Source organism: Rhinolophus ferrumequinum, chromosome 4 (genome assembly GCF_004115265.2).
Source record: "Rhinolophus ferrumequinum isolate MPI-CBG mRhiFer1 chromosome 4, mRhiFer1_v1.p, whole genome shotgun sequence".
Classification (NCBI taxonomy): domain Eukaryota; kingdom Metazoa; phylum Chordata; class Mammalia; order Chiroptera; family Rhinolophidae; genus Rhinolophus; species Rhinolophus ferrumequinum.
This window is the reverse complement of record NC_046287.1, coordinates 55,893,172-55,905,872: the sequence shown is the minus strand read 5'-3', so window position 1 is coordinate 55,905,872 and position 12,701 is coordinate 55,893,172. Positions and strand designations below refer to the sequence as shown.

At 45.1% G+C, this 12,701-nt stretch overlaps 2 protein-coding genes across 3 annotated transcripts in view; both read left to right on the top strand.

The window, feature by feature from the left end:
- Positions 1-2,050, top strand: part of DCUN1D2 (defective in cullin neddylation 1 domain containing 2) — a 29,935-nt gene extending 27,885 nt beyond the window's left edge. Inside the window, exon 7 of the mRNA XM_033104749.1 lies at positions 5-2,050. Coding sequence (XP_032960640.1) covers positions 5-84 — 80 coding nt within the window. The 3' untranslated portion in view covers positions 85-2,050. The remainder of the gene's footprint in view (positions 1-4) is intronic.
- A 1,733-nt stretch (positions 2,051-3,783) lies between these two features.
- ADPRHL1 (ADP-ribosylhydrolase like 1) overlaps positions 3,784-12,701 on the top strand; it is a 37,840-nt gene continuing 28,922 nt past the window's right edge. Inside the window, exons 1-2 of one of the 2 annotated variants that reach the window (XM_033104922.1) lie at positions 3,784-4,471; positions 9,283-9,447. In XM_033104922.1, coding sequence (XP_032960813.1) covers positions 4,258-4,471; positions 9,283-9,447 — 379 coding nt within the window. In that variant the 5' untranslated portion in view covers positions 3,784-4,257. The remainder of the gene's footprint in view (positions 4,472-9,282; positions 9,448-12,701) is intronic. The other variant, XM_033104923.1, reaches the window with a different exon arrangement.

The window sequence follows — 12,701 nt, the reverse complement described above, 5'->3', positions numbered from 1 at the left end:
TTAGGAGCCTGGCCTGTTCTTATAGATGATTTTGTAGAATACGCCCGGCCAGTAGTCACAGGTGGTAAACAGAGCCCTTTCTAGGCAGAAAATGAAGATGGATTAGGATTAGAAAATGAACTGCGTCCTGCAAGGAGACATTTTGGTCAGTTACTGTGCACATGTGTCACCGATTTCAGAAGTCATCCTTGACCAGTCATGAAACTGGAATGACCATCTCACTCTGCTTAAAGAAAAGGGTGGCTGGTTTGGGACACTGTACGGAGACCCTCAGGAGAGAGCTGCTTCAGAATGTCTGGCGATAGGTCACATAGCTGCTGCTTTAAGAGATTTCTGCATGATTTTTATATTTATGAAAAAGTAACCTAGAGCCTGTTTGCAGGACTGCAGAGCATGCTGTTAACTCATGATTTAAGGTGAACACCAGCAGTTATACTCTGCTGAATTCTATGTAATTATACTTAAAAAACAAAACAAAACAGTATTTGTGTCCTTGGTAGGATGTTGTATTTTTATACAAGTCAAAGCTGTTTAAAATGTGCCCAAAAGAAGAAGATCTCGTCGTGGATTCTAACATTTTTTAAACTTGGTGCCAGGAATTCAAGATTTATATTTTTGAATTATCAAATATCTAGATTTACCAGATCTATTTTTCCTTTAATTTTCTCTAGATGTTCATCTGAAAATCATTTTATAGTTTTTAATAGACATTACAGTTTGCACAGCGATGGCACGTGTAGTATGTGATTCCAGGGAAGTTTTATTTTAAACTGTTTACAAGTCAACAGGTCTATTTTACTTTTAATAATGTCATTTGAACTTCCTAAGAAGTTTCGTAAAGTATGCTTTTTAAAAAATGTATTTTATTACATTTAAAAAGACATTTTCCATGAAAAATATTTCTTTTATGAATGACGAATTATAGAGATTTAAAAAATCAAGTAAGTTGGTTCCTTTCAACTGTGTGTAACATCCACAATGTCCACCCTCCAGCCCTTTGTGTGGTTGTGCACATTTGGAAGCTAAAGTACACATTATTGTCCAAAACACCCAACGAAACCGGAAACCTTCGTGTCATTCACACACTGAAGTCTGTGTTGGCCTCACGTTGCCATCTGATTTCTCTGGTGTTTGCCTTGTCAGAGACGACCGTCCAGGACAACACGGATAAATGGGGTGTAGTCCAAAGGCCGGAGGCCTGTGACGCACCAGCTCTTTTGGAAAAGCTCTGTGTAGAGTTTTGAAGGTCACTGTGTGGACCCTACCTCAGATTTGAAAGACCTTCACGTCACAAATGTGCCTGCTGTCCACCCACAACCCAGTTTATGAGACAGATAAGTTGAAGTTATTTCACGGGAAAGAGGAAATTCACTTCAGATTTCTTGTATAGTTTGTTTTGACTTTCAAAAATGTGATTCACTCCGTGGTTGAGGAAGCACCCATGTATACCATGAGGTTTGCCTAGACTTACTACATGTGAGCTATTTACATTTTTGAATGAAATCTGTCAAAGAGGGCAGCAGGCCGTGGAGGATTGGGAAGGGGTAGAGGCCTAGAGACCACAGTCAAGGCTGGGGTCCCCGGCCCCAAACTAGGTGCAGGACCCAGGTAAGTCACTTCACCTCTCCCAGGCCTCCACTGCTACGTCTGCAAAAGGAAAAGTGGGGTCATCTCTATCTGTAAGTCTGTGATTCTAAGAGAGCATTTATTTTATATAAGAAAAGCTAGCTTTAATAGAAACCTCAACAATTTCGAAGCATCCTTCAGGGCTTCATGTATTCTTGACATGTAAGTGTTCTACTCAGAGAAGGTCATAGAACTCAGATAAGCCTGTATAAATTGTAGAGGTCTGGGACTCTTATTCTTCAGATTAAAATTACATGGGGAAAAATGTTTTCTGCACTTGTTTATCAATAGATATCAAAACATTGGTCATCGGACAAAGGCTCTTCAAAAAATTGTGGGTTTCTTTTTCTTCTATTATATACATTTAAGTCATGCATGCTGTGAAAGTGCTAAGAACTTTGGAAACATTAAAATAAATTATTTTCTCTGGTGTTATGTTATTTTAATTCTATTTTGGTTGCTCACGTACTCACCACTAGATGTCAGGGTCTTGATCTTGTCATGGGACTGACGGGAAAGCCACTTCTAAAGCACAGTAAACTAGCCCCTGCAGGAACTTTCCCACCTGTGCACAGCCGACCACCCTAGTCAAATGAACATGTCCCCAAACTGATAGCTTCAGTCATTTCATTTTCTTTTTAAGAATCGCACAGCGTGCTAAATATGGTTGTTTTCATGTGAAAAATCAAAGATCTCATACAGCCCTTGAGTTGATAGGAATTATATAAGCAGAATACACTGGAATGCAAGCTATAAATATATTGAAAATACACAAATTAACCAAGCACAGTAGGTTTAATAAATATATGTTACCTCTGTGCCTTTATAGAGTGCCTCCCAAGAATTTCTGGAATAGACATCATCATCTCTTTCTGCCTTGGTCACATAATACATTTTGTTGTGTTATTTTAACTCAGTAAAAGTTTAGATGTAATATTATACACATCTCAAGACGTCATGCTCCATGGAGGCCAGGGCAGATTTTTTTCTTTTTGTTGCTATATCCACAGTTGATAGCACACAGTCGGGGCTCAGTAAATATTAAACAAACAAATCAGTGAACTCATCTCACCTCCTCCTATTTTCTGACATAGGCCAAATAGTATGGAGTTGCTCTTAGCATCTTCGATAAAGGTTTCCATTGCCTCAGAATAAGCAAAAGCAATCAGGCCTACACTGTACGTCTGCCCTCAACAACAAATATTTCTGCCAAATGATGCAACGCTCCCTCCGGTGGTACTTGTCTAAATCAGGGCTGCTGTGTCTGCCTAGTCCTGTCGGGTAGGGAACCCGCATACCCAGTAACCCAGGACCATCTGTGCTGGTTTTGACGGACTATTTGTTTCCAAATCTCTCAGAATGACGCTAGCTGGAATAATATTCCAGAACCTCATTTTTAACGGTGCTATATGTTCATTTAAATGCAGCTTGTTATTATTAAAAGAAATTTCGTTTTTATCAGATGTGTAACTTAAGCCCAGGTGTGACGCCCTCTCACTTCTCCTGGTCTAATGTACAACAAGGTTCCAGGGGACAAAAGGAAAGCACGGTCCCTCTTTGGACACTGTCACTCTCCAGGGGCTGGGGAACAGCAAGATGGACTGCTTTTCTAAGTCCTTCTTTCAAATCAAGATCGCTGCTTTCCCCTCAGCCTCTTCATAACCTTGAACGTTCTTCCCCGTGAATTGGCAGGGTGAGGTGATTACATACAGGAAGCCTGACGGTGGTGCCGTCATGGATGCCACTGAGTGAGGTTCTCACTTTGCAACCTCAAGCCTGGTTATTTAGAAAGCCTTTTGTTGAACATTGAACTATTAGAACACTTCGTAATCTTTCACACTGGAGCTAGAAGAGCTTTGTTTCTTTACACTTTGCATTTTCTAAGTTTTCTGTCATAAACAATCCCCCCAAAAAAGTTTTCCAAATAACAAAACCATAGATGTAATGGAAGAATTTCAACATTACGCTAATAAGCCAGACGCAAAAGGCCATATAGTGCATGATTCCATTTATTTGAAATTCTAGGGAAGGAAAACAGAGAGACAAAGTAGATGAGTAAGTCCTGGCGGGTGTGGTGGGGGGAACAGGGAGTAGATGGGCAAAGGAACTTTGGGGTGACAGAGTGTTCTAAAGCTGGTCTGTGGTGAAAGTCGCACAGCAGTGCACCTGTACACAAGCTCGTCATACTGTGCACTGAACAAGGGTGAATTTCGTGATGTGTAAATGACACCTTCAAGCTTTAAAAATGCAGGCATTTCTTCAAGAATATTGTGCAAAGATTCACTGCTTCAAAGTCCTTGCTGGGGGAGAGAGCATCTGGAATTGCTCTGGATGCTGAATAAGCCCGAAGGCTCCTCTGACGAAGAGCAAGAGTCTGTCCAGACGCTGAAGGAAGCTGACACTTCCACGTGGCTCCAGAAGGCGCTGTGAGCTGCAGGGTCCAAACAAGGCTTCTCATTAGTGCCACCTGCAGAGACAGAAGAGGAGTGCCTGGCCATTCGAGGAAACTCCTGACAGCGACACAATGACGAGAGCAGAGGTCAGCGAGGTGGACTGAAGGCTGCCACTGCTGCGAAGCAACAAAGGCTGGGCGTGCTCAGCAGCTGTGGGGGCACAAGAGCCACCTCCACAATGGAGAGATTTCAGGCTGCAATGCTGCTGGGGAGTGTCGGGGATGCTCTCGGTTACAGAAACGCCCGCAAGGAGAACAGTTCTACAGGCACGAAGGTCCAGGAGGAGCTGCAAAAACTCGGGGGGCTGGACCACCTTGTGCTGTCCCCGGAGAAATGGCCTGTGAGTGACAACACCATCATGCACATGACCACAGCTGGGGCCCTGACCACAGGTAAGGCTCGGCCGCTGTGCCCTTCGGCATGTCGGGTGAACCGGAGCTCTTGCAGTCAGCACTGGAGCTTTGAAGGTGATGTGGCCTGTCAGCCATGGTGTCACCCGATGCCACAGCTAAAAGCAGCAATTTAATATACACCAGGGTCCCTCAGCAAATCGGACGTGCGCCAGGTCGTGTTTCTCATGTAGTCTTTTTGGATGACAATGTTATTTATCTTTGCTTATCCGCGGGGTCAGTTTCTTAAACAGTGACTTTTCATGTGTGTCTAAAATGGTCACTAAGCTGATCTCTCTGACTCTAGGGTGAAAGCCAGTTAAATCTCTCATTTGGGAGTATTCTGGGTGAAGGCTCAACTTTTCACTGCAGATAATAAGCCTTCTTCTGAATTTATTTCAGTAGAATATAAAGGAATAAGCCAGTCTGAAATTTGGACAAATTAACATTGTTTGGGGATTACTTCTAAATTCCAACGAATTAGGGTTAAAATGCCAGCTTCCTGAATAGGATTTAGCTTGGATAGTTGCTGATACATAAGTATGTCCTAAGAAAATGCTTTAAAACTGGTTGGATTTGGGGAGGGGAAAAAAAGTTTCTTGAAATATTCTTTCAGTAGTAGTTTGATTTTAGGATAAAGTTTTTATATGAATTTCAGAGAAAGAGTAGATGGACGAATGTGTAGCACAACTTTCCTACAAGTTACTTGCTCTTTAAAAACCTGTGTTGTTGGTATATCACTGCAAAATTAAAATCCGAGGGCGACTATTAAGTCAATGAACTCTCACTATGAGCTCACCTCGCCATTCCATGTATCTTCTGTGAGCACGCTGGGTTTAGTTCTGTGGTCATTGGACAGGAATGTCATCTACTTTGTGACTGGTTCCTAAATAGCTAGGAGCAGAGATAAAGCACCACAGATAAGATAAGGTGTCACGGTGTGTTGAAAATGGTGAAGCATCTTTCTGAATCTATACAACTTTGAAATCTAAATATTTCCTGTTTCTGATGTTTTTAGGAAGATTCTCATGTCCTTTGTGTTCAAATAACATTTTCGCATCCCACAGCAGTCATACCTGCCTCCAAAGAATCTGCTGGAGAGCATGGCTTTCCAAAAAAAAAACCCAAGGCTTGCTTTAGCTGCATGTAGCTGGTCCTTACTCTTAAACTTTGCTGCTTTCATTTGTGTCTGACGCCGTGTACACACAAGTACACTGTCCACATGTCTTCGCCATGTTTGCCCTCATCCCCGTTAGCACTTGAGTAAGTTTTTGTGAATGGCAGAATCCACGACGTGTCTCTGTGTGGTTACCCCTAGGACAGTACCAGGCACAGGTCAGGGCATTCCTGATGATAACGTGCTCTCCGAGAATAGATCAATCCTCTTAGCAGAAATAGCACACAACGTGACATTTATGCATTTCAGAGGATTGTAAACATCTGGGGCATTGTTTTTAAGGAGGGAGATGAGTTCCCTCTGTGATCACAGCCCCCAGCTGCGGGAAGGTGACTGCTGGGCAGGGCAGCACCTCTGGCTTGGGGGGCATGAGAGCACACTCGTGAAGGCCACCCCCTTGAATCGGACTTCCCCAGAAACACAAGCAAGCATATATTTTTTTTCAATTCATAAAAATCTAAGTGGAAATTTAATTTTAAGTTTAGTTTTCAAACAGCCCATTTTTTTTTTCTTTATATAACAAATTGTAGTCAGTGAAAGAGGCCTCTGAACTAACTCTGACATGGACTAATTCTGTGCCAGGCATTTTTGTAACTTCATGTGTAAATCATCCAATCCTCACATCACCCTGAAGGTTGACTTTACTATCAGAGTTCTACAGAGAAGGGAACCAGTACACAGAGAGGTTAAGTAAGGTGCCCAATGCTACACAGACCAGTGAGTGTCAGAGCAGAGGTTAGAACCCAAATAACCTGCCTCCGACGCCTCTGTTCTTCAGCACTGTCCCAGCCACCTGAGGTTATTAGACACACCAATATTTCAAGGATTCCAAAGGACGGTGGCTCTTCAACATGTTTTCCAAAGACAGACAAGTGGAACTACATCTTGGCATATTTAATAAGTTTCGCGAGTAAGTGTCCTAAGCTGATAAACCAGAGCTGTGTGGTCTGGCAAACCACAGTTGTGCTGTGGAGTGAGGGTGATGAGGAAAGGCAGGTGCAGCCTGTGTGACGTCCTACTTCTGGGTGTGTCTGGAAAGGGCAGTGTTGGAGGAAAGCAGATATTGCCCTAGGAAGCAGCCAATACCCAAGGTAGGTGGGTAACCAGCAGACAGAGCTTATGAGCCAGAGCTCACCGACATGCATGTACCAAAGCTCCCTGTGGACGTGGTCCTGCTCCCGTCACCCAACGATGAGGGCGGGGGCTTCCCATCAGGGGCTCTGGAACGTGACACTCCTAGCTCTCTACCACTTACTCACCAGAAAACCACTTCCCCTCTCTGAGCCTTCCTTCAGGATGATAACACTTTCATCATAGGATTATGTGAGGATAAATGGGACAGAGTAAGGACAGCCTGAGCGAGCACTTCAGTTATTATGGGAAGGCGGGCCATGGCACTGTAGTTAATGTCTGTCTTTCTACAATGTCTTATGCGTCTGGGGACAGCAGCTCCAACTGTCATAGCCAAGCAAAGTAGCCATGTCACTGCTGCTGCAGGAGAGGAGTAGGAGGCCATTAGCCCACTGGGGATGGAGCAAGTGCCACCTGCGTGTCTGTAACCTGCAGGGGAACGTGGGGCCTGAGCCAAGTCCGAGCAGGTGAGGTCTGTCCAGACTCAGCTCGTTATCTTCCTCCATCAGCCGCTCATGATAACAGTATTTTGAAAAGTTGCTATTTTTTCTTGCAAAGTAACTTGATACTGGTATTGTGACTTTTCCTTATCATGACATTAGTTGGGAGACTTACAGGCAGTTTCTTAAGCTGCTCTGATTTTAGGAGACTGGACAGGTACGATAGAGAAGAAATGAGTTGAGTAACCAAGTCACGAAGTAGAGAAATTCAGGCGAGAGAGTCCCAGCCTCTGCAGCTTTGAAAAATCTGTTTCTAATTTAAATTCTAACCTGAAATCAGCACAAGACTTTTAGTTCCCACTTTGTTTTTAAGGAGATTTTTTTCCTAAAAAAAAAAAAAAAAAAAAATGTGATTCCAGAATAAAAGGGATTATTTTAGGGGACTCTAGGAGGGCCAGGCTTATTCACCCTGCCTTGATTGAGTCCTGAAAAGCTGTTCGTAACTGATAGCGCTGGCGAATGAGAACCTGGACAGATCCCAGGGGCTACACCTCCCAGACAGAGGTTCATTAGATTCTTGCGGGGTCACCGAGGGAACACCCCTCCATGTGACCACACAACTCATTCCTTCAGAACCAAGGTCTTGCCACAATGTCTCTGTCCCGCACTCAGAACGGGGCAATGCAGAGCATATCTAGGCCTCATGGATGGAACGCCCCTTGCTGTGAAGAGATCAGGGAATGGGACGAAAGGACTTAGTCCCACTCTTTTCACCCAGTCCTGTCTCCTAAGGGTCACAGCTACAGGGGAGAAGGGTGCAACCTGCTGTAGCTGCTGCCAGGACAGAGGCTTTCGTCCTGGAGCAGAGAGTTTGCCAAGTGCACTCCTAACGCCCTTCACCCCTCTGTGTCAAGACCCCGGCTCCGAGGCAGTCTAATGAAGGCTCTGGTCAGGGCATGGGAAGCTCAGTGGGTTTTCATGCCAACGGTACTCCACTGCCTGCCCTAAGCCCAGGATGGCTGAGAGGTGGTTCTCCCCTCCCCCCACATTCCCGCCAAGATGGGGAATCCACCCTCAATGAGAGGAGAGGCGGGAGCAGGCTCTTGATGCCAGCCCAAAGGGCTGAAATGCAGTTTCAGCACAGAATGAGTTTGTTGGCGGCTGTAGGAGCTGCACTGGCAGGGGCAGCCTGTACCTGCCCGCCTCCTCGGGCACGCTAGCCCCTCCACCACCCCAGTCCTGCTCTCCCATATGATCAAGCACCTTGGGCCCCAATTTCAGAGCATGTGTGGCCTCTACCCACCACGCTGTGAATTTAATGGCAGAATGCTCAGGTTTACAATTGAAATCCATTTACTAGCTCTGGCCTTGGGCAAGTCACATAACCTAACTGAGTTTATCTGGAGAAAAAAAACCCAATTATGACAAATAAGAGCCTCACCTTGTTGTGGGAAGATTGCATGAGATCATCTAAGGCACAGTGCCTGGCAGACAGCAGGCGCTCAGTGTGCAATGGCTCCTCTGTCCTCTATGTGTGTCCTATGATCTTCATGGTCTTCAAGGGACTTGGGACCACACTTGTCCCCAGAATGCATTCACGTGGTAGGGGATGCAGTTTGGGACAATGGCGGCAAGCACTGGCTGCTTCATTGATGTGAGAAGAAGGGAGTTGTAGATAGGAGAGGCTCTGCTTTCGGTGCCTAAGATGTGGGTTCTGAAAAGCCCAGGCAGATTTCAGTCCAGTTTGTCCTTGCACAGATATAACTGTTAGCAGTATATGAGGATCGTGGGCTTTTTCTAGATTCTTACATGTAACTAGAATAATAAGCACTACAACCTACAATGCCTGACATAGAAATGAAATCTAAAGCGAATGATTTGTTGGCATGTTACATTTCTCTAGGTAGCCAGGACCATGTGAGATGGATCACTAAAATCTTCTTCCTTTTCCACTGACTCAGAGGCTTAATGCTTGCTGTCACTTCTGTTGTCACTGCTGTGTTGGGGTTTATGGGGCAGATGCCCTTCCCACTCGCTCTGACCCTGCCTTCCTCTTTATTCTTCAGACTACTGGTGCCTGGATGACCTATACCGGGAGATGGTGAAGCGCTATGTGGAAGTCCTCGAGAAGCTTCCAGAACATCGAGCAGACCCAGCTACTATTGAAGGCTGCTCGCAGCTGAAGCCCGATAACTATCTCCTGGCCTGGCACACACCTTTCAATGAGAAGGGTGAGGGAATGCTTGCTTCTCCCTCTGAAGCCACGGGGCACTAACCTATCTGTCATCCCACTACTCAGGCGCCTTGCAGTTTTGTGTGAGTTGAGAGGGATTTGCCAGGGCTCCTTTGTAGGGCAGTGTGCCGCCTGGAGAGCCAGCCTCCTGCATGGGTGTCTATTTAGAGGACGCCAGCTTCCCCGGCAGTTTTGTCACTGATCCCTGGTTTATTTTAAGAAATATTTTCCATTGCTTTCCCTTTCAGTTTTCTTTTTCTTTTTGCCAAAACACTAAGAAAAACATATACCACCTGCATGTCTGTCTTGATAATGGTTTCATGTGCTCATGGGGTGATGTATATAGGTAGCCACAGTCTCTACCTCCAGGACCTTGGCTCCTGGGGTCCCCGACCTGTCCTTCTTTGTTTATACTGAAGGATGGACCTGCTCCCTCTGGCTTTGTACAGAAAGTGGGACCTAATTCTCTCTGGGTTTATACTGAAGCCTGTATCCAATCAAATGTTACTCGGCATGCAAAGAATTGAGGAAATACGGCCCATAATGAAGAGAAAAATCAATAAATCAAAACTAATGAAACCTGATGTAGACGTCAGAATTATCAGATAAGGATATAAAATAACATGCGTTCCATATTTTCAAAAAATTGAGAGAGATCCAAAATGGCAAAATAGATACTGTGCCTGCTTCCTCCCAAGAACACGTTAAAATTACAACTAAGTTACAGAACAATCAACCTGGAGAACCGTCTGAAGTCTAGCTGAACAGAAGTTTCATAACTCAGGACATGAAAAAGAAGCCATGTCAAGACTGGTAGGAGGTGTGGAGACGTGAAACAGACTGGTCCCAAACCTCTGTGTGGCAGATGAAAATCAGGAGGGATACCTCAGCTGCAGAGGTTCCCCTTGGAAAAGTGAAGGAACCCAGCCCCACTCAAGGCTCCCCATCCCAGAGTATTGGTGCCAGAAAAAGGAGCCCCCACAACATTAGACTATGAAAAACAATGGGGATTCCAACCATCCAGATAGGACAGAAGGCTGCGGGAAACCCAGACATCCTCTTAAACGGCCGGCGCACAGACTGACTCGCTCGCAGGCACTCACCTTGGGCTCCAGCGGAGAGACAGTGACTCGGGGGCATCAGAATCGTACGGGGAGCAGAGTGTGGCTTTAAGGCCAGGGCTAAAGGACCATCCCATTTTCCCTGTGAGAAGTCCTCCTCTGGCACAGCCAGCAGGCAGCCGCCATCTTTAATATGTTGAGCCCGCCCCCTACGCTTACGTCCAAATCTGAACCTGATTGGTCTGGTGAGCTCCACTGCTCCATCCCGCTGACTCACTGGGACTCTGCTCCACCCAACTCCCCCAACAACTGAGCACCTTCTCCAAGAGCAGCCTGCCCCGCCGGAATTGCACTCTTTCTTGGAAAACTATTGGAGTCCACGAGCCCCAAACAGAAAACAACTGGCCTTGGTGTGCTGAGTAGCTGCAGGCTCAGTGCTGGCACCAAAACAGAGTCTATATTAACCTAGTGACCACAATGCTTCCCACTGTAGTGATTCCATGAGACCCTGGCTCATCCAACTTGTATACCACACAACGGTTTTTCAGCGGCTGAACTTTAAGGGAACTGGCAAGTGGTAGCAGGACTTGGGGAGTTCTGGCTTTTTGTGGAGCTACCCGAGGCCTGGTATTGATGGCAGACATCCTCGGTTTGTAGTGTGGCCTCTCCCATGTGCCTCTGGGTTCAGCACAGTCAGTGAAAAACCATGGATCACTTTGTAGCTCCTACCAGATAGTCCCCAGCCAGACACAGGCAATGTGTGACCTGGGCCTGCACCAGAGTCCCTCACAAGAGACCCCAGAACCAACATACCTGGAGATTGGCTTCAGATCACAGCAGAACACCACCAAGCAGAACACCACAAGCAGAACACACAACGGGTGGTCTTGACAGGAACCAAAGCCTGCTGGGGCAACTCCCACTCAGTGGGGTAAGCCCCCCCTCCCCCACAGCAGCCTGTGAACTCTGGATGTGGCGAAACCCCACAGCCAGTCAGCCTGAGAGCCAATCCCACCCACTGGGATTGACATGCCAGTAGCAATCAAGACTCAACTAAAACAGGAGGGCACACACAAACCACAGAAGGGACATTCCTGGAGCATCTGGAGCAGGTGACCAGGGAGACTGTGCCAGGACCCCACACGGCACCTACTACATAAGGCCACCTGGCCAAGACTGGGAGACATAGCAGATCTACCTCATACATAGAAACACAGGGAAGCTACCAAAATAAGGAAACAAAGAAATGTGTCCCAAATAAAAGAACAGGAGAAAAGTCCAGAAAAATAACTAAATAAAATGGAGGCAAGCAACCTACCAGAGACAGAGTTCAAAACAATGGTTATAAGGATGCTCAAGGAACTTAATAAGAACTTCAACAAAGAGATAGTAAGCATAAAAAAGGACATAAAAACCATAAAACAGAACCAGTCAGAAGTGAAGAATACAATAACTAAAATGATGAATGCACTAAAAGGAATCACCAACCAACGAGATGAAGCAGAGGATCGAATCAATAATTTGGAAGACAAAGTAGCAGAAAACACCCAATCAGAACAGCAAAAAGAATGCAAAAAAATGAGTGTAGTTTAAGAGACCTCTGGGACAACATCAATCATAACAACACTCGCATCATAGGGGTACCAGAAGGAGAAGAGAGAAAACAAGGGATTGAGAAGCTATTTGAAGAATAATGACTGAAAACTTTCCTAACTTGGTGAAGGAAATAGACATACAAGCCCAGAAAGTGCGGACAGTCCTAAACAAGGTGAACCTAAACAGGCCCACATCAAGACACATTATAATTAAAATGGCAAAGGTTAAAGACAAAGAGAGACTCCTAAAAGCAGGAAGAGAAAGGCAACTAATAACTTATAAGGGAGCTCCCATAAGATTGTCAGCTGATTTCTCAACAGAAACTTTGCAGGCCAGAAGGGACTGGCACAAATATTCAATGTGATGAAAAGCAAGAACATACAACCAAAGGTACTCTACCCAGCAAGGCTATCATTTAAAATCAAAGGACAGATAAATTACTTCCCAGACAAGAAAAAGCTAAAAGAGTTCATCACCACCAAGGAATCTTAGAGGGACTTCTTTAAGACAGGAAAAAAAAAAATTATGAATAATAAAATGACAATAGCTACATATCTATCAGCAATTACTTTCACAGTAAATGGATTAAATGCAC